Genomic DNA, 19,376 nt, shown 5'->3' with positions numbered 1-19,376 from the left:
GCTGCCAGTGGTCAGGGAGTCCCCCCAGTCTCCATGAGCTTTCAAAGATGGTGGAGAGTGGCCTCACTGTGACATGGTCCTGCTGTCTCAGCTCCTGGGATGCTGCCCCTCCTGTCCCATAGACTGGAAAGGATTGTGTTAGTTCCAGGGACCCCTGACTTGATCCCCATCCACTGCTGGTTGTTCTGCCTCCAGTGACAGAGGCCTGGGAGACCTTGCTGGTGAAGATGGAAGACCAGAGACACAGAGAATATCACTTCTTTCCCTTATTAAATTCATCAGTAACTACAAGTTGTTTGTTTCTCCTTTAACTGTTCCTGCAGTAGGAACAGCTCATTATAGGGCCCTTGAATTGCCTTACAGGTCTAGACTGAGTTTTGATCTGGCCTGTTGCTGTGCTTGGAGGCTGCTGTCCTTGCAGACCAGATGAACTAACTTCTGCCACCCTGCCTTGGCAGTTTATTCCATCCGTGTCACAGCTCTGTCTGCAACACTGACAGCTCCAGCTCAGCCAGTCAGGTCCCTGGCTGAGGACATTGCCTCACATCTGGGCTGAACCACCCCAGCTGTGGCACCAGGAAACCTCTGAGTTGCCCCATGGAAACCTGGTACCAAGTGTCCAAGATCCCATGTGTGCAAAGGCTTTGCTTCAGAGCACAGACATGACATGGCCAGAAGATTGCTGAATGTCTTTCTAGATCTAGGAGTATAAACCCAGAATATAATGCCTAAATTCATTCCGGTGAACATACTCCTCCCCCAGTTTGCAGAAATTAGATCCTTTGCTGTAACCTTTCTGGTGTTCTGTCTAATAATGGGACAAGAAAAGCTGATTCTCCTACCGATTTATTTTCTAATAGGAAGAATACAATGCTGGCAAGAAGTGCCTCTGCAGAGGAGAGAGAATCAACTTCACTGATTACTTGAGGTTGTTTCAAAGGATGTGCCCCCGGAGCCCCAGGGACACATGGAGGGAGACCAGAGGGGACAGAGGAAGGGGCATCATGGGCTGCTCTTGTGCTGCTGAGCTGGGCTGGGCTCCTGGGACAGAGGGAGCTCATGGCAAGCGGCAGCGCTGCAGAGAGACAGCTCTGCCCAGGAGCAGCTCCTCTGCAAAGCGCAGCAGGGCTGAGGGCTCTGCCTGCAGCACCGAGGACAGAGGAGCCAGGCACAGAGAGGGAAACGCAGTCTGGGGTGGTGAGATGGCTGAGAGATCACTGGGGGAGAAATCTTCACAGTCCTTAACACAGTAAGTCTCTGGGTGCAGGGTGGTGCAGATGAGGATCCTGCAATTATCTCCCAGAGCTGGCAGATCCCATGGCTGGAGTGGAGGAGAAGGATCTGTTCCTTAGCATGGACAGGGCACGACAGCTGCCATCTCCCAGCTGCAGGGTGCCCAGGGCTGTCCTGCAGAGCAGGGTCCCTGCACCCCAGGGCTGTGCCGGGGCAGGGACTCTGCCGCCTGCCAGGGTCAGCGCTCAGCCTGCCCGGGGAGATCCCCACGGTGCTGTGGGGAGAAGCTGTGGGGGGAAGGAGCGACCCCCAGCAGGGCAGGGTCATTCTGCCTCTGGGTTCTCCGTGGGTCAGGGCTGCTCTTCCAATAGGAGGTTTCAAGGAGAAGATCTATACAGGTATTACTACAAAGATCAGGTGCTTTCCCGAGTCTGTCCTTTCGGTTTCCTATTCCAAGACTTGGGGAGTGGGGGGATGGAGGAAAGGATAAATGCAAAAGGAGCTCTCGAGTTGTAAGCAGTCACTGAGACTCCTGAACTGCAACTCAGAGTCATTAGTACATCTGCCAGAAGCCTTATAACATCCCTTCAGCCACTCCTCTGCCCATGGACAGCAGCAGCATCACTTTGGCTGTGCACATCTGACTTAGTCTGACCTGTCCTTTTTTCCAACCTGCAAACCTCTGCTCTCAGCAGTGCCTGGTGGCTTTTCAGGGTAACATGGCAGTGTGATCAGCCTCCACCTCAGAAAGGTGCCAGCCCAGGGCAGCTGGAGCAAGACAGAGGGACAGAGCAGCTGCCCTCACTCTGCACTGACCCACAGGCATCCTCTGGTCTCGCAGGACTCGCTCTGTTCTCCCTGAGTGCAGCAGAAATGCTGAGGGTTTCTGACACCCAACAACACTCTCCAGGGGAGTTGCAGGAAGCTGCAAAAAAACAAGCCTCTCAAACTGCCTTGTTCCGTCCTGGTTCATTATCACTAGGAGAGCAGATGCTGACAGTCCCTTCTGCACCAGGAACGGGTCCATCTGACACAGCTGAACCCCAGGTCCGTCCCCTGCCCCCCATTCCATGACCCCTGCTGCAGAGCAGGGCTGACTCCTGGGCAGCCAGCGGGCACAGGCCCTGCTCCTCACGGCACCTCCAGCCAGCACCACCCAGGGCTCAGCCATGGAGCTGAAGGAAGGTCTGGAAAAGGACACGGGGGTGTGGAGCAGGGGGAAGGCATATGTGAAATGGCTTTGGTTTTTCCCAGAGAAGTCTCATCTAAACTGTCACTGTCTTTTCCTCCTTGCACAGGTCCTCATGCCCACAGGCAACGAATGTCCAACAGCAGCTCCATCACCCAGTTCCTCCTCCTGGCGTTCACAGACACACGGGAGCTGCAGCTCTTGCACTTCTGGCTCTTCCTGGGCATCTACCTGGCTGCCCTCCTGGGCAACGGCCTCATCATCACCACCATAGCCTGTGACCAGCACCTCCACACCCCCATGTACTTCTTCCTGCTCAACCTCGCCCTCATCGACCTGGGCTGCATCTCCAGCATTGTCCCCAAATCCATGGCAAATTCTTTATGGGACACCAAGGTCATCTCATATGTAGGATGTGCTGCACAGATGTTTTTGTTTCTCTTTTTCATTTCAGCAGAATATTTTCTTCTCACCATCATGTCGTACGACCGCTACGTTGCCATCTGCAAACCCCTGCACTACGGGACCCTCCTGGGCAGCAGAGCTTGTGTCCACATGGCAGCAGCTGCCTGGGCCACTGGGTTTCTCCATGCTCTGCTGCACACGGCCAATACATTTTCACTGCCACTGTGCAAGGGCAATGCCCTGCACCAGTTCTTCTGTGAAATCCCACAGTTCCTCAAGCTCTCCTGCTCAGACAGCTCCGTCAGGGAACTTGGGCTTATTGTGGTTAGTGCCTGTTTAGTTTTTATGTGTTTTGTGTTCATCATACTGTCCTATTTGCAGATCTTCAGGGCTGTGCTGAGGATCCCCTCTGAGCAGGGACGGCACAAAGCCTTTGCCACGTGCCTCCCTCACCCTGCCATGGTCTCCCTCTATGTCACCACTGCCTTGTTTTCCTACCTGAAGCCCCCCTCTATCTCTTCTCCTTCCCTGGACCTGGTGGTGTCTGTTCTGTACTCAGTGGTGCCTCCAGCAGTGAACCCCCTCATCTACAGCATGAGGAACCAGGAGCTCAAGGATGCCCTGTGGAAACTCATATCTTAGTGTTTTCTGAAGCAATAAACTGCTCATCTCCTTCTACATAGCAGTTTTAATGTAACTAGTTAGAGGTCCAGCCTCTCATCTGTATTTTCTCTTGTTATTAGCCTTTTTTTAAATTGTGATAACATTTTCATCCCCTTTCTAATTCACTGTCTGCTTTTCTTTTATAACCCCTGGCTGTGTAAATGAGGATCCATGATCTGTCTGTATTTAAACAAAATAAAGCATCCTGTAGTGACTTGTTTTTCAATATATATCCTTCCTGCAAGGCCTGTTTGGTGCTGCAGGGACAGTTCCTGTGTGCATGGGAGGAGGGGAAAAGAGTCCAGCCTGGCAGCACTGCCAGGGAGCACCAGCGCTTGGCCTTCCAGAGCTGTTCTCGTTCCACTCCCACACTCTCCTTCTCATCCCTTGTGTTGGTGCAAGGCCTGAGTGCTCTGGCAGCCTGGTCACCGTCCTGCTGTGTGTCAGTCCTGTGAGCGCAGGCAGGGACAGGCCATGGGCACTGCTGTGACAGAGCTGGCCTCACAACAGCCTTTGCAGAAAGAAAGGTCATCTCCTATGGTCAGGGCCTGAAGGTTTAGCTCTTCTTCCAAGCTTCTCTGTAGAACATGCTGAAGTGACATGCAGATGCAAACAGCAGGGTACAGCTGCACAGTGTGTGTGTGCAGGGCTGGGCACACAGCAGTGTCCTCTCACAGCCAGGCCTCCTGCCAGAGACCTGCAGGACCAGCAGAGCAGGGGCTGGGCTGTGCCATGTGCACTGGACACCCCTTGAGAAGAAGTCTCAGGACAATCATCATGGACTGGCCCCTCACAACCTTCCTTTCCAGCCCTGGCCTCTCTCCCCAGCTCACAGAGGTTGCTCTTCCCTCCTTGGTGGGACACTGAATGAGTAGCTCAGCAGTCCATGTTGGCTTTGTACAGATGAGATGTAGGCACACACATCATGTACGTGAGGTGACACGCACGTGAGTGATCACAAACACCATCAATTATTCCTTGTTTTTCCACTAAGGTCTGTGGCACAGACAAGGTCTTGAGGTCACTTGATGTTGGGAGGAACATCCCATGGGAAATCACCTGAATGCAGCACTGCGATCTTCTTCCTTGAACTGAGGTCCCCGTGTCCATTCCTCATGACATGGCACTTCTCAGATGAGTGCAGAGCAGGGTGACACACCACAGGGCTGAGGTGCCTCCCGTCCCTTTGGAGTGGCAACAGGAGGCCAGAGGGACACTGTGACTCCTGCCTCTGTGTGTAAAAGGGACAGACTCTGTCTCTGAACATCCCTGGGTGCATAAGCAGTCCTGAGACCAGCTCAGACGTGGATGCCTGATGGAACCCTGGTATTTCTGTGTGTGACTCCAGGAACAAACCTCAGTGGCTGAGTGAGATTCATCTCACCTCCCTTGGACAGGCTCATTGCAAGTGCTCCTGTCTGCTACATCACCCTTGCCCATGATTCTGGATTGTGCTTTCAAAAGTGACAGCAGAAACAGAGGAGTTCTGAGGTCCTTGGGAAAGGAAGATGTCAAACCCATCTTCAAGAAGGGCAGGAAGGACAATTTGAAGAATTACGGGCCTGTCAGCCTACCTCCGTCCCTGGGAACGGGATAGGCCGCATCTTCCTGCACCAATCTCCAGGCACCTGAAGGACAAGGAAAGGATTGCTGAACTGAAACGAGCAGAAAACCCAATGAGTCCCAAGAAATGCTCTGAACCCATTCCAGAGCTTTAGACCCCCGGGAAAGAGCTCAGTGACCGTGCAGCCCATGCAGTTGCATCTGTGTCCCTCACTGAGCAGCACAACCAGTGTGGAGCCACCCCATGGTCCTGCAGCCAACCTGCTCTGTAGAGCATCAGTGCCAGGTTGGGGCCCTGTGGGGAGCACAGGGAAGGGGCCAGGAGCACCAGACCAGATCAGAGGAGGGATGGGGGGAGATCACACAGGAGCTGACCGGGGCTGGAAATTGCCTTGGAGAGAAAAATGCTGGTGTTCAGCTGCCCCAAGATAATACCCAGAGTTCAGGGTGCAGGGCCAGAAGTCCTTGCTGTCCTGGTGCTTCACCAGGCCCGGGAAGTAGCTGGAGAAGGATTGGTGTCCCCCACTTGCCATCTCTTAGTGCATCATTGCTCGTGAAGGGTGGCATGGAAAGCAAGTCTGGGACTCTGTTTCAGGATTTGCACCGAACAAAGTATTCGCCCAGAAGCCACATCATTTTGCTCTGGTACTTCAGTCCTGGTGCTCATCACATGTCCTTAAGACAAACTTATGCACCCCTCTTGTCAACCTTACCCCAAAAGTCACCCCTAGACAAGGCTCCTGAGCTGGGGCCGAGCTGGAGAACTGGGGTCCAGCTGTGACCAGAGGAAGGACAAGGCCTGTTCTGGGTCCTCTAAAGGGCCGGCAGCCTCTGATCTCCACCAGAAAAGGCAGCATGCAGGAAACTGTAGACCATCCCCAAGCCCATTGGAGGCCCTTAGGAAGAGTTCCTCTCTCCAAATATCCAGCCCAGCTTGTTGCTGCATGAACAACCAGGAGAAACTGCCCCAGGATCCTCATTCCAGACCCCATCTCCTCCACCCCATACAGGCAGTGCTCTCCCCCTTGTCACTGAGGTGGTTCCAGGGACCCAAGGGACACCTGTGGGGAGGAGATGTTGGGTAGGGATGTGGTGTCCTTCAGTGCTCCTCATGGTACCTCCTGCTGGGCTTTGTGCCGCTGGTCACAACCCTCTGAGCCCGGATGTTCAGTCAGTTCTCAGTGGTGCTAAACAGGAATATGCCCATGAGCACGTTGGGCTGCACTGGGAGGAGCGTGGCCACCCAGCCAAGGGCAGTTATTGTCCATCTTGACTCCGCACTGGTGTGGTCACATCTGGAGCGGGGTGTCCCAGTGGGAGGTTCCCCATTTTGGAGGAACAGGGAGGAGCTGTTGTGTGGCCAGAGACAGTCTGGGTCATGTGTGGAGGTGTTGAGAGACTCAAACTTCTTTAGCCTGGTGAAGTGGAGGCTGAGGAAACGTGCTGTTTTTACTGAGATTGACTTAATTTTCTTCATGCATTTTGAATCTCTCTCCTTCATAGCTACTACAGTCTTTTGTTTAGATTTGCTCTGAGAGTAATAACACTGTTTCTTCCCTGGGATAGATTTAATTTTTTCTTTTAGCAGCTTTACAGTGTTTGCCATTTGGTATGAAAGGAATGTCAGAACTCACTGATATCTTGGCTGTTGTCAGGGAAACCAAGGGCTTCTTTGGCCATCCAGCTGCAGATGCAACTCGGCAGGAGGGCACACAGACAGGACAGCACCTGGGTTGACATGTAGGCTGATCAATGAAATATTCCCTATGATTAGCGTCATGCTCAGTCTAAAGCTGGAGCCAGGTTTTAGGGCTTGTTACATCTGTTACTTTGGGTTTTCCAGCTGGTTTGGTTAGTTCCATTCAGAAGTTTCATTCTGTCAGGAGTTCGATGTTAGTTCGGTCTTTTGCTGTTCTGCCATTTTGCAGTTGGCCTTTGGGTCTTTCTGCCTGTTGCCCTTTTGCTCTCTCTTGCTGGGATCAGGTGTTCAGCAGCACACGTGGGGACACACTGGAGTGAGAACAGCTGGGGAAGCGCATGGGGTGTCTGCAGCCTGTGGGGAAACAGCCACAGGCCTGGGACAGTGTAGGATGGACTGTGGTGGAGATGGCCAAGGGTGCTGGCAAGGCTGCATGTTCCTGGAAGTCACAAATGTCTTTGTCCTCTTGGCAATGGCCGATGTCCCTGACAGCAAGGCCTAAGAGGAGACACATGGTTCTCATGGCCACGGCGCCCCATTGCCTCCTTGCACCCCCCAGGGAGTGTCACACCATTGTCCTGCACTGGGCATCATCCCCACATCCCCAGGAAGAGCCCTGAGACACACGTGAGGGACAGGATCTCCCTTCCCAGGGGCAGGGGGTCAAGGCTTGGCCATTGTCCTTCATCAAACAAATCAAGGGTTTTCTCAGCATCAGATCTGCTGCACTTTGCCTTTGCCTGATGCAATCACTGCCTCCAATTATCTGCTCTAACGAGTCCCTGGGGAGGCTTTGTCAGTAACAGCCCTCAGTGGGGCCCATTAATGCTTCAAGGTACTTTGGGCTTTGCTTCTGACTTGGACTTCTTGAGGAGATTCTTCAGTCTGTCCTTGGTATCTGAGGTTCATGGACTCAGCACCAAATACGCCATGGGGCTCATTAAAACACAGAAAGCCCTAACAAGCCATGTTTCCTTCCTAATTTTCTTCAAATCTTCAAGACTTGTAGAACTAACTGGAGAGGTTTCAATGGGACACTTACTGATGAAGACTTCAAAGAAGATTTCATAAAGGAGGGTTTATTCTTTCAAGGGTATTTTCTGTCATTTTTCAGTGTGTAGAAGTGACAGCAGCATTCTGCAATGGACATTGATCCAGAGGGTCTCCTGAAGCCATCTGGACAGGCAGGAGAACAGTCCCTTGAGGCTGGACACTGTATGGACACCCTTGCTGCTCACCGCCCACCCCCAGTCTACCCGTTCCCTCATTGGCCACCTGGGACTTGCATCACTTTTCCTCACATCAGACTTCTGCACTGAGCTCTGCAGGTGGATGCTGCAGCTCCTGCACACCAGCTCCCACCTGCTCTCCTGTGTAAACACTACACAATTTCATAAACACTAAAACACTTTCCTCAACTGTGTGTGTAAGCTGGATCTAATGAGGTCCACCATCCACACGGGACATCCACAAAAGAACTGTTTTAGACAGAGAGATAGGAAAGGATATATATAAACACAATTAACACGTTAACTACCATGTTAATTAGACTTCTGAAGAATGAGGCAAGTTTGTAACTCCCTGAAGCTCTGAAGCAGAAACCAGAGAGTTGAGAGGCAACTGAATGACCAAAGAGCAAGTGGAGGAGGAAACCTGAGAGCACTGGGAAGGGCAAATGTCCAGACAGTCTGCTGGAAAGTTGTCCTTTGACATGGACATTTAATTAAGGAGAGGTGGAAACTCCTGAATGACGAGGGAGATGAAATAATAGAGTGTTGGTAATAGAAGTACAGGGGAACACCAATATTTGTTTTCGTACTCTTAGTACACTTCCTTGTAATTCACTTTTTAGCATTTTTTTGTGTTTCTGGTGGGGTTTCTTTGTTTGTTTTGGATTTTTGTGTTAATATGTTAAAAAAGAAACAAACAAACAAAACCAGAAACAAACAAACAAACCAACCAAACAAAAAACAACAAAAAAAACCACAAACCAAACCAAACCACAAAACAACAACGACAAAGTGCAGCTTTCCAGGCAGACATCAGTCATCAGTTGTCTCACCATAAACAGCCAGGGCCATTTGAGGGGCCCCAGTGCACCTGAGGTGCTGGCCTGGGATTGGCCTCTATCACAGAGGACCTGGGGGAGACCAGAGCACCTTGCAATGCAGGTGGAGCCTGGGCAGGGGTTCCCAGGGCATCTACACTGGCACCAGGTGTCTGTGTCCCTGGAGCTGAAGACATTTGTGTCCTAAATCCATTCCCAGTTCTGGAAAACTCTTTGCTTTTCAAAGAAAAGAAACCCTCCCAAAGAAAAAAAGAAAAATAAAGACAAGTATGTTGACACCTTCCTTTGCTTTGGATCTTTGTCTTCACTTCTTCTTATTTTAATTTTCATTGACATTAACTGACATCTGATGGGCCTACAGGTATTAAGGCAAGATCATTTTGTGCCTTGCATAGCGGCCCATGCCATCTAAACCTTCCCTGCCCAGGACTCCTCACACTTTGCCCAGGGCAAGTCACACCGAGGTGTTGGCTGGTTCACTGGTTGAGATGTTGGTTTAGATGGTCACCTACAGCACAGCTGGATTCATGGCCCATAATCGTCTGCTCTGCTCCAGTTAGAAAGAGTCCAACATCACAATGGGATCGTCAGAGAACTGAGGTTAAAGGGACCTCAGGAGTCTGCAGTCCAACCTGTCACAAACTGGGTCAGACCAAGGTGTTCAACCTTGATTCAATCAGAGATTGAAAACCTGCAAGGACAGAGCCTGTGCAGCCTCTCTGGGTGACCTGAGACAGCACTTGGCTGAGCTCCTGGGGAAAAAGCTTTTCCTTATGTCCTGGCTGAACCTCTCTCACCTTCCACCCATTCTCTTTTGTTCTTCTACCACGCACCATGGTGAAGAGCCTGGCTGCGTGTTCTCCATGGCCTCCTATAAGAGTTGGTTCGAAGAACAGTATTTGCCTGAACATCGCCATCAGGGACTTGGAGAACAGATGCCCTGATAGAAGGAACTGTACAAGGACTTGGAGAGAGGCCTGAGGAAAAGAATTGTGTTGTACAGGTCTCTCTGACCTGGGGCTACAGGTAACAATAGCTGCTGTCCAGAATATGATTTCACCTGCTGCCTCAGCCAAACTTGCCCCCACCTCCTCTCTGCTACTAAGGCCAGCGAAGCAGAGCATGTGCAGAGGCTTGACGAAGGTCTAGAGGTCACCCAGTGGACCAGTAAGACACCCCTGAACCGAGGTGACGCAGGCGCAGACGGGTTCTGGCAAGCGAAGCGGGGACTCTTCGGGCCTGCGCAGTTAGGCCTGGATTGCGAAACAAAGGCGGTGATTGGCCTCAATCAACGGGAGAGAGGAGGGGTGAAGAAGCGTAAAAGACGATTCCCAACTGGACATCATTGAGATGTCCCCACCAAAGGATCATGGATCATGACGGAGGACTGGCAGGATGCTGCTTTTGGGACCTGAGACCATAGGGACGCCTGTGGAGTCGCGGTGGTAGCTAATCCTCTTTCCCCCTTTTTTTTCTCTTTCCCTTTTCTCCACTTTCTCTATTGCGTGCCGCTTTACGGGCAAAATATGAAAGTTAACACTGTTTGACTGAATTGTAACCCCTTGGCATTTTGGTCGCCTTAATTTTGCGCTTCGAGATCAAGGTAAATGAACCATCACGAGTCCATCATTGAATGGACCGTGACATTAAATTGGTGTCACGGACAGGATTCTGAGAATACAGAGGAGTGCAGGTACTGTGTGGTCTGTAACAGGGGAAGAAAGTTTCGCTCCAGCCACACCTGGCCCTACACCCGATAAGGTGAGAGGTGTCCAGAAAGTAAGGGGGACGATTCAGTTTTTTTGCACACCACACATGCCTTGGTGTTGAGTGCTCCAAACTTGAGTTGAGGGCTCTGTCTCTGGGATCTCAAAGTGCAAAAATGGGTGTTGTTCTCATGTTGATGAGAATGGTCCGCTAGGGAGAGTGAAGGGGCAATCCTGTGTGTTTGCGTAACTAAGTTGAGCCTTCCCGTAGCAGATTTTTGTCCCCTCCAACCACTCGGGAAAGAGAAGGGTGACACAGCAGTTGCTGTGCTTTTGTATAACTAACTTGTGCCTTCCCGACGTGGGTTTGGTCCCTTCATAATATGAATGACTGAAAAGATTGATAATCAAGATTTTTGGTTAGGGAAAGATCGAGACTCATTCTACACACTTTTAGCAAAGTACGGGGCTCGACCCTCCATACCCAGAGAAGACTGGGCTTGTGATAATTGGGCTAATTTACAGAGTGTAGTTGTGGATAACTTTTTAGGAGACATAACATGTATGTGTGGTAAGCAATCCAGGGCTCCACATGGCCGCGGTTTAGGTTTAGGCTGCCACTTGCCATCCTCTGCCAGCAGAGACATGGAACGTCACGGCGCGTGGACAGTGGCTGATCACCAATAGCAAATGGGGATGGGACGCGTGATCAGTGCATTGTAGCCAATCATTACCGTTTCTTTAGCGCGTGCTCAGGGAAAAAGTTCTATATAGTCTTTGTTGTTATGTTGAATAAAGGAGAACGATTTAACCCACATTAGGATGCTGTCGTTATTCTGGCCGAATCTTTCCGTCCAACGAAGCTCGTCCTAAGGATCCACTCCGACATGTAGTGGACCAAGTGATTTCTCTACAGACTAAGTCTAAGTTTAGATCAGATAAGAACAAAGCTATGGTCTGTGCTGTCCTAGGCCGGCCTAGTAGCAGCGATTGAAGATCACCTCAGGCAACGTAGTAATGAAAGCAAAATTATAGAATCCCTTGAAAATCTGGTGCAGATTTTGCAAAAAACAATCTCCAATTTAGAACAATTAGAAAATTCTTCACAACGATTCGAAAAAGAGAGGGAAGAAAACCACTCATTAAGAGCTACTCTAAAGGAGGAATGTTTAAAAAGCACAGGAGTGCTGAGGGAGCGGGAGCTAGAGGAGAAAAGTATCTGAGAAATAAATCAAATTTACCCTCAGAAAGAATTGGAGGAGATGAGAAAACGTGATGAGGAATACCCACACGTGAGACCCTTAGTGAAAACAGAATATTTTTATGCAAATGATGAGGATACTGACCCTCACATTACAACTAAGCAAACACCTTACACTGCCACCGAGCTGGCCAAGCTAAAGAGAGAGTATGGGTGCCTCCCTAAAGAATCTGAAACGGAGCACGTGTGGCACATATCCCTAACTGGGGGAGACCAAATTCAGTTAAGTGAACAGGAAGCTAATGGTTACTGGGGGCCTGAAGTTTTCTTAACAACTGGTGACAGACGTGCCTCATGGTCCCTAACCCAGCGAGCTGCTTATTGGACTGGAGGGCTAAAGCCTTTAGACAGGGGAGAGCCCCTGGCAATCACTGGCACACCTGATCTATTGCTAGGAAGTGTACACAAAGCAGCCTGCTTGCAAATGATACATGAAAGAAAATTGATTCCCGAATGTGAATCCTCAATGATGCTGGCAGTGAGTCCTGACATGATGACTCCCTTGATAAGGGGACTTCCAGAGTCACTTAAACCTTCAAAGGACAATCGCATTGATGAGCCCAGTAGGTTGGAAGGTTTGATTAGAAGCCAGGGTACCAGAAGTGGGAGCCAGAGGGGTGGACCTGACACTACCATTGATTCACTGTTCACCCCTGCCCCGACTTCCCCCAACCAACTAAATACTAAAAAGGTGTGGATGTGGGGGGAAGTAGCACAAGAATTGATACATTATATAATAGGAAATATGGCCCTGTAAAAATCCTAGATGAAAGGTCAAGAGCAATTCATCATATTGAAGGAAAGAATCTGCCCCTTTCTACCAGTACTGCTGCTGCTACCAGTGCTGCGAGAAAGCAGCATCCGCATATTAAAAGAGGAAAGGGAGAAAAACCTAAGATCTGACAACAATGGTGGTTTTTAGGAATTAAAAAGGGAGTTCCCAGAGATATAATAAAGGGCTTACCCCTTGATAAACTGAGTAAACTGGTATCAAGGTGGCGTAATCCAAAAGAACATTCACAGAGCATGAAAGAAGTCCTACCCATTATACCTTAAGCTCCCTCCTCCACCGAGCATGAAAGTGTCTCCCAGAAACAGGAAAACTAGAACCTCCATTCCCTCCATTCCGCACTCATACCTGAGGGCAGGACGTGACAGGCTGTGGGCATTACAACATAGTCCAGGAGCTTCTCAGTCTCTGTGGGCACCTCCTTTGCTGAGGACCCTGTCAATTGACTGAGGGTCCCATCCCTCCTGCCCCCCAGCTGGTGCAGGTGAAGTCACCCTGCCCGGGGCAGGGGAGGATGTGACTGTCAGCACCTTGGTACCACCCTGGTGTGTACGTGGGGACAGGCACAGTGGGGCACAAAAGGTGCGAAGGAGCCATCGATTGCCCCATTGAAGGCTCTGGATCTCAGGGGGATGTGCAACTGCCACAGTGGGGCATTGTGATGTCACTGGTGATGTCACAAAGGGCCGCACTCAGGCACCCCTTTAAAAGCAGGGCGGGGGGTGCAGAGCTGCATCCTCTGGCAGGACAGGGAGGTGGCCACTCCACCGTGACCTGGTCCTGGTGAAAGAGAAGATGTGGCCGCAGCCGGACATGCTGCCGTAGCCGGCGTCGCTACCAGAGCCGCTCTCGCTGTCGCTATGTCCCATCCCTGAAACTGTGAGGCCAATAAGAGCCAAAATTTCCCATCTCTGGATACCTTGGGCCACGCAGGATAAAATTTCCTGTCCCTGGACCCATTAGGTCACCAAGATCTAAAATGTCACATCCCTGGACCCCTTGGGCCACCGAGAGCCAGAACGTCCCATGCCAGAACCTGGATATCCCATCCCTGGAGACTTTGAGACCAAGACCTAAAATGTCCCATCCCTGGATCCAAGATGTCCCATTTCTAGACACTTTAGGCCACCCAGGCACAGATATCCCACCTCTGGACCCCATGAAACCATCAAGACCCAGGATGACCCATCTTTGGAAACTTTGGGGACACCAAGTCCTAAGATGTCCCATCTCCAGCAACCTTGGGCCACTAAGATCAAGATGTCCCATCCCTGGACACTTTGGGCCACCAAGACCTAAAATGTCCCATCCCTGGATCCAGGATGTCTCATGGCTGGAGACTTTGGGCCACCAAGACCTAAAATGTCCCATCCCTGGATCCAAGATGTCTCATGCCTGGAGACCTTGGGCCACCAAGATGCAGGATGTCCCATCCCGGGACCCAAGATGTCCCATCTCCAGCCCCCTTGGGCTACCCAGGCCAAGATGTCCCATCCCTGGAAACTTTGGGTCACCAAGACAAAGGATGTCCTATCTCTGGATCCTTAGGCCACGAAGACCTAAAATGTCCCATCCCTGGACACTTTGGGCCACCAAGACCAAGATGTCTTATCTCTGGACACTCTGGAACACGAAGACCAAGATGTGTCATCTCTGGACCCAAGATGTCCCATCTCCAGCCACCTTGGGCCAACCAGACCCCTGATGTCCCATCCCTGGAACCCTTAGGCCAACAAGATGTCCCATCCCTGGACTCTGCGAGGCCATTAGGAGCTAAAATTTCCCATCCCTGGATCCCTTAGGTGACCAAGACCAAAATGTCCCATCCCTGAAAACTATGAGGTCACCAAGATCAGGATGTCCCATCCCTGGACCACTTGGGCCACCCAGACCCAGGATATCTCATCCCTGGACCCAAATTGTCCCATCTCCAGCCCCCATGGGCCATCAAGAGCCAAAATTTCCCATCCCTGTATCCCCTGGGCTACTCAGAGCAGGATGTCCATCCCTGGACCCCTTCGGCCACCAAGACCTAGAATGTCCCATCCCTGGACACTTTGGGGACACCAAGACCCAGAATGTCCCACCTCTGGACCCAAGATGTCCCATTTCCAGCCATCCTGGGCCACCAAGATGTTAAATGTCCCAACCCTTGGACCCCTTGGACTACCCAGGCCAAGATGTGCCATCCCTGGACCACTTAGGCCACCAAGACCAAGGCCACTGTGAGCCAGGATGCCCCATCTCAGACCTCCGATGTCCCATCCCTGGAAACTTTGGGCCACTGAGACCAAGATGTGCCATCCCTGGATCCAAGATGTCCCATCTCTGGACCCAAAATATCCCATCCTGGACACTTTGGGCCACCAAGATGCAGTATGTCCCATATCTGGAACTTTTAAGCCACCATGACCCAAAATGTCCCATCGCCAGGCATCTTGGGCCACCAAGACCTACAATGTAGCAACCCTTGGGCCCATTGGACCACCCAGGCCAAGATGTCCCATTCCTGAACACAAAAAGTCCCATCCCTGGACACTTTGGGCCACCAAGACCCGGATGTACCATCTCCAGTCATCTTGGTCCACCAAGACCAAGATGTCCCATCACTGGACCCCTTGGGCCACTAAGAACCAGAATGTCCCATCCCTGGACACTTTGGGCCACCGAGACCAAGATATCCCATTCCTGGAGTGAAGATGTCCCATCTCTGGCCCCAAAATGTCCCATCCCTGGACTCTCTGGGCCACCAAGACCCAGGATGTCCCAACCCTTGGACCCCTGGAGCTCCCAGGCCAAGATGTCCTATCCTTGCACCGAAGATCTCCCATCGCTGGACACTTTGGGCCACCAAGATGCAGAATGTCCAATCTCCAGCCCCCTTGGTCCACCACGACCAAGGTTGTGCCATCTCTGGACACAAAATGTCCCATCTCCAGCGCCCTTGGGCCATCAAGAGCCAAAATTTCCCATCCCTGGATACCTTGCGCCACTCAGCGCAAGATGTGCCATCCCTGAAACCCTTAGGCCACCAGGACATAAAACGTCCCATATCTGAACACTTTGGGCCATCAATACTGAAAATGTTCTGAACCGGGACCCCTTAGACCACCAATACCCAAGATGTCCCATCCTTGGACACTTTGGGGACAATAAGACCAAGGACATCCCTTCTCTGGACTCAAGATGTCCCATTTGCAGCCATCTTGAGCCATCAAGATGTTAAATGCCCCAACCCGTGGACCACCCAGGCCAGGATGTCCCATCCCTGGACACTGTTAGGCCACAAGACCCAGGATGTCCCATCTCTGGACCCCTTCGACTACCAAGATCAGGATGTCCCATCCCTGGACCACCTGGGCCACCCAGACCCAGGATATCTCATCCCTGGACTCAAATTGTCCCATCTCCAGCCCCCTTGGGCCATCAAGAGCCAAAATTTCCCATCCCTGTATCCTCTGGGCTACGCAGAGCAGGATGTCCCATCCCTGGACCCCTTAGGCCAACAAGACCTTGAATGTCCCATCCCCGGACACTTTGGGCCACCCAGGCCAAGATGTCACATCCCTGGACCCTGTGAAGCCATCAAGACTCAGGATGTCCTATTCGTGGACACTTTGGGGACACCAAGTCTTATGATGTCCTATCTCCAGCTCCATTGTGCCACCCAGGCCCCGATGTCCCATGTCTGGACCCCTTAGGCGAACCAGAACCAAGACCTCAACATCTCCCCCAACTTCGTCTCACCTTATGTGGAGAGTATTGAACTCCAAGACCTCAAAACTTCTCCCCAAACTTACCCCCTCCTCACCTGGGGATGTTCAGCCCCAACCATCTCCCTAACTTCACCGCACCTCATCTAGAGGATGTTGGACCGCCAGACCAAACATCTCCCCCAACTTCACCCCACCTCACCTGGAGGAGGTTGAACTCCAGCTGAGACCAAACATCTCCTCCAATGTTGTCCCATCTGGGGAATAGTGAACCCAAGACCCCAAACACCTCTCCAACTTTGTCCCACCTCATCTAGCCGGTGGAGAATCCCAAGACCCCAGCCATCTTCCCAAATTCACCCCACCTCATATGGAGGATGTTGAACCCCAACCAAGACCCCAAACATCTCTCCAACATTGTCCCACCTCATCTAGAGGGTGGAGAACCCCAAGACAACAAACATCTCCCGCAGTGTTGTCCCACGTCATCCAGAGGATGTTGAACTCCAACATCTCACTCAATTTTGTCCCACCTGGAGGATATTGAACCCCAAGACCCCAAACACCTCCCCAACTTCATGCCTTCTTCACCTGGAGGATGTTGAACCCCAACCAAGACTCCAAACATCTTTGCCAACTTTGTCCTACCTCATCTGGAATGTGGAGAACCCAGGACTCCAAAACATCTCCCACAGTGTTGTCCCACCTGGGGGATGGAGTACCCAAGACCCAACCATCTCCCCCAACTGCATTTCTCCTCATCTAGCTGGTGGAGAACTCCAAGACCCCCAACATCTCCCCTAGTGTTGTCCCACCCGGAGGATGTTGAACCCCAAACAAGACCGCAAACATCTCCCCAAATTCATCCCTCTTCCCCTGGGAGGATGGAGAACCCATCTCCCTCAATGTTGTCCCACCTCACGCTGACAACATTGAACTCCAAGACTCCAAGATCTCCCCAACTTTGTCCCACCTGGAGGATGTTGAACCTCAACTGAGACCCCCAAACATCTTCCCAACTTCATCCAACCTCATCTGGAGGATGGAAAACACAAGACCCTAACATCTCCCTCAAACTCCTCCTGATTGGTGAGTGGAGGGGGTGGGGTGGGGTGGGGTCTGTGGGCAGGGCCTGCCAGGGGCAGTGGCCACTGCTGCTCTCCCAGGGAAGTTCATCTGGATCCATTTTGGGGCCTCCAGGAAGTTGGTGTCACCCAACAAGACGTGTGAGCGGGCGGAGGCACCAGCAGGGGCCATCTAGTTGGACGGTGTCTACTTGTCCATCATCCATCTGTCCAACCATCCGTCCCTCCACATGGCCATCCCTCCATCTCCTCATCCCACCACCCACCTGACCCTCATTCTCCATCTCCTGGTGTCTCCACCCTCATCTGTCTGTATGTCCATCCCCATCTTCTCACCCACCTCCTGGTCCCTCCATCTCCATCTCCTGGTGTCTCCACCCTCATCTGTCCATCTGTCCATCCCCACCTTCTCACCCACCTCCTGGTCCCTCCATCATCTCCTACTCCATCTCCATCTCCATCTCCATCTCCACCTCCACCTCCATCTCCATCTCCATCTCCATCTCCATCTCCATCATCTCCATCTCCATCTCCATCTCCACCTCCATCTCCACCTCCATCTCCATCTCCACCTCCATCTCCTGGTGTCTCCATCACCTCGTGTCTCTGTCCATCTGTCCATCCCGAGCTCCTCACCCACCACCCACCCGACCCTCCCTCTCTTGGTGTGTCTATCTCCTCATCCATCCATCTCCTCACATCTCCCTCTCCTGGCCCCTCCATCTCACAGAATCACAGAAATCAGGGATTGGAAGGTGTAAGAGTCGGTCCAAAGAACAGTACTTGCCTGAACATCGCCATCAGGGACTTGGAGAACAGATGCCCTGATAGAAAGAATTGGACAACGACTTGGAGAGAGGCCTGACGAAAAAAGTTGTGTTGTACAGGTCTCTCCAACCCGGGGGCTACAGGTAACAATGGCTGCTGTATGGATTCCACCTGCTGCCGCAGCCAGACTTGCCCCCACCTCCTAAAAGGAATTGTGTTCTACAGGTCTCTCCAACCTGGGGACTACAGCTGCTGTGCAGAAGATGGATTTTCACCTGCTGCCTCAGCCAAACTTGCCCCCACCTCCTCCCTGCTACTAAGGCCAGTGAAGAAGAGCATGCGCAGAGGCTTGACGAAGGTCTTGAGGTCACCCAATGGACCAGTAAGAGACCCCTGAACCGAGGTGATGCAGGCACAGACGGGTTCTGGCAAGCGAAGCGGGGACTCTTCAGGCCTGCGCAGTTCAGCCTGGATTGCGAAACAAAGGCAGAGATTGGCCTCAATCCATGGGAGCAAAACGGGGTGAAGAAGCATAAAAAATGATTCCTGACGGGACATCGTTGAGCTCTCCCCACCAAAGGATCACGGATCACAACGGAGAACTGGCAGGACTCTTCTCACGACACCCGAGACCATAGGGACGCCTTTGGATCTCATAGTGGTAGCCAACCCTTTTTTTTCCCCCTTTCTTTTCTTCCCTTTCCTTTTTCTCCACTCTCTCTATCACGTGCCACTTTACAGGCAAAATAAATAAAGAAATATTGATGATTGAATTACAACCTCTTGGCTTTTTGATTGCCTTACATTTGCACTTCAAGATCAAGGTGAATGAAGCATCACGAGTCCATCACCGAATGGACCGTGACAGGCCTGGATCACAAGTCTTATGAGGTGCAGCTGAGGGACATGAGGCTGTTTAGCCTGGAAAAAAAGAGACTGAGGGGAGACCTTATTGGTCTCTACAACTACCTGACAGGAGGTTGTAGCGTGGTGGGTGTTGGACTCTTCTCCCAAGCAGCAAGTGATAGGACGAGAGGAAATGGTCTCAAGTTGTGCCAGGGAAGGTTCAGGTTGGATATTAGGAGACATTTCTTCATGGAAAAAGTTGTGAAGCAGTGGAACAGGCTGCCCAGGGAAATGGTGGAGTCACCATTCCTGGAGGTGTTTAGAAGACATTTAATTGGGTTTCTTAGGGACATGGTTTAGTGCTAGAGTTGGGTTATGGTTGGACTC

At 51.6% G+C, this 19,376-nt stretch overlaps 1 protein-coding gene across 1 annotated transcript in view; it reads left to right on the top strand.

The window, feature by feature from the left end:
• The window catches only part of LOC136000690 (olfactory receptor 14J1-like), a gene marked incomplete at its 5' end in the record, with an annotated part of 48,449 nt that extends 30,898 nt beyond the window's left edge, over positions 1-17,551 (top strand). Inside the window, 2 exons of the mRNA XM_065654622.1 lie at positions 16,279-16,336; positions 17,457-17,551. Coding sequence (XP_065510694.1) covers positions 16,279-16,336; positions 17,457-17,551 — 153 coding nt within the window. The remainder of the gene's footprint in view (positions 1-16,278; positions 16,337-17,456) is intronic.
• Between the last annotated feature and the right edge of the window lie 1,825 nt (positions 17,552-19,376).

The sequence above is a fragment of the Caloenas nicobarica genome, chromosome 34 (assembly GCF_036013445.1).
Source record: "Caloenas nicobarica isolate bCalNic1 chromosome 34, bCalNic1.hap1, whole genome shotgun sequence".
Classification (NCBI taxonomy): Eukaryota; Metazoa; Chordata; class Aves; order Columbiformes; family Columbidae; genus Caloenas; species Caloenas nicobarica.
The sequence above is the reverse complement of the archived record's forward strand: the minus strand, read 5'-3'. Positions and strand labels throughout refer to the sequence as shown.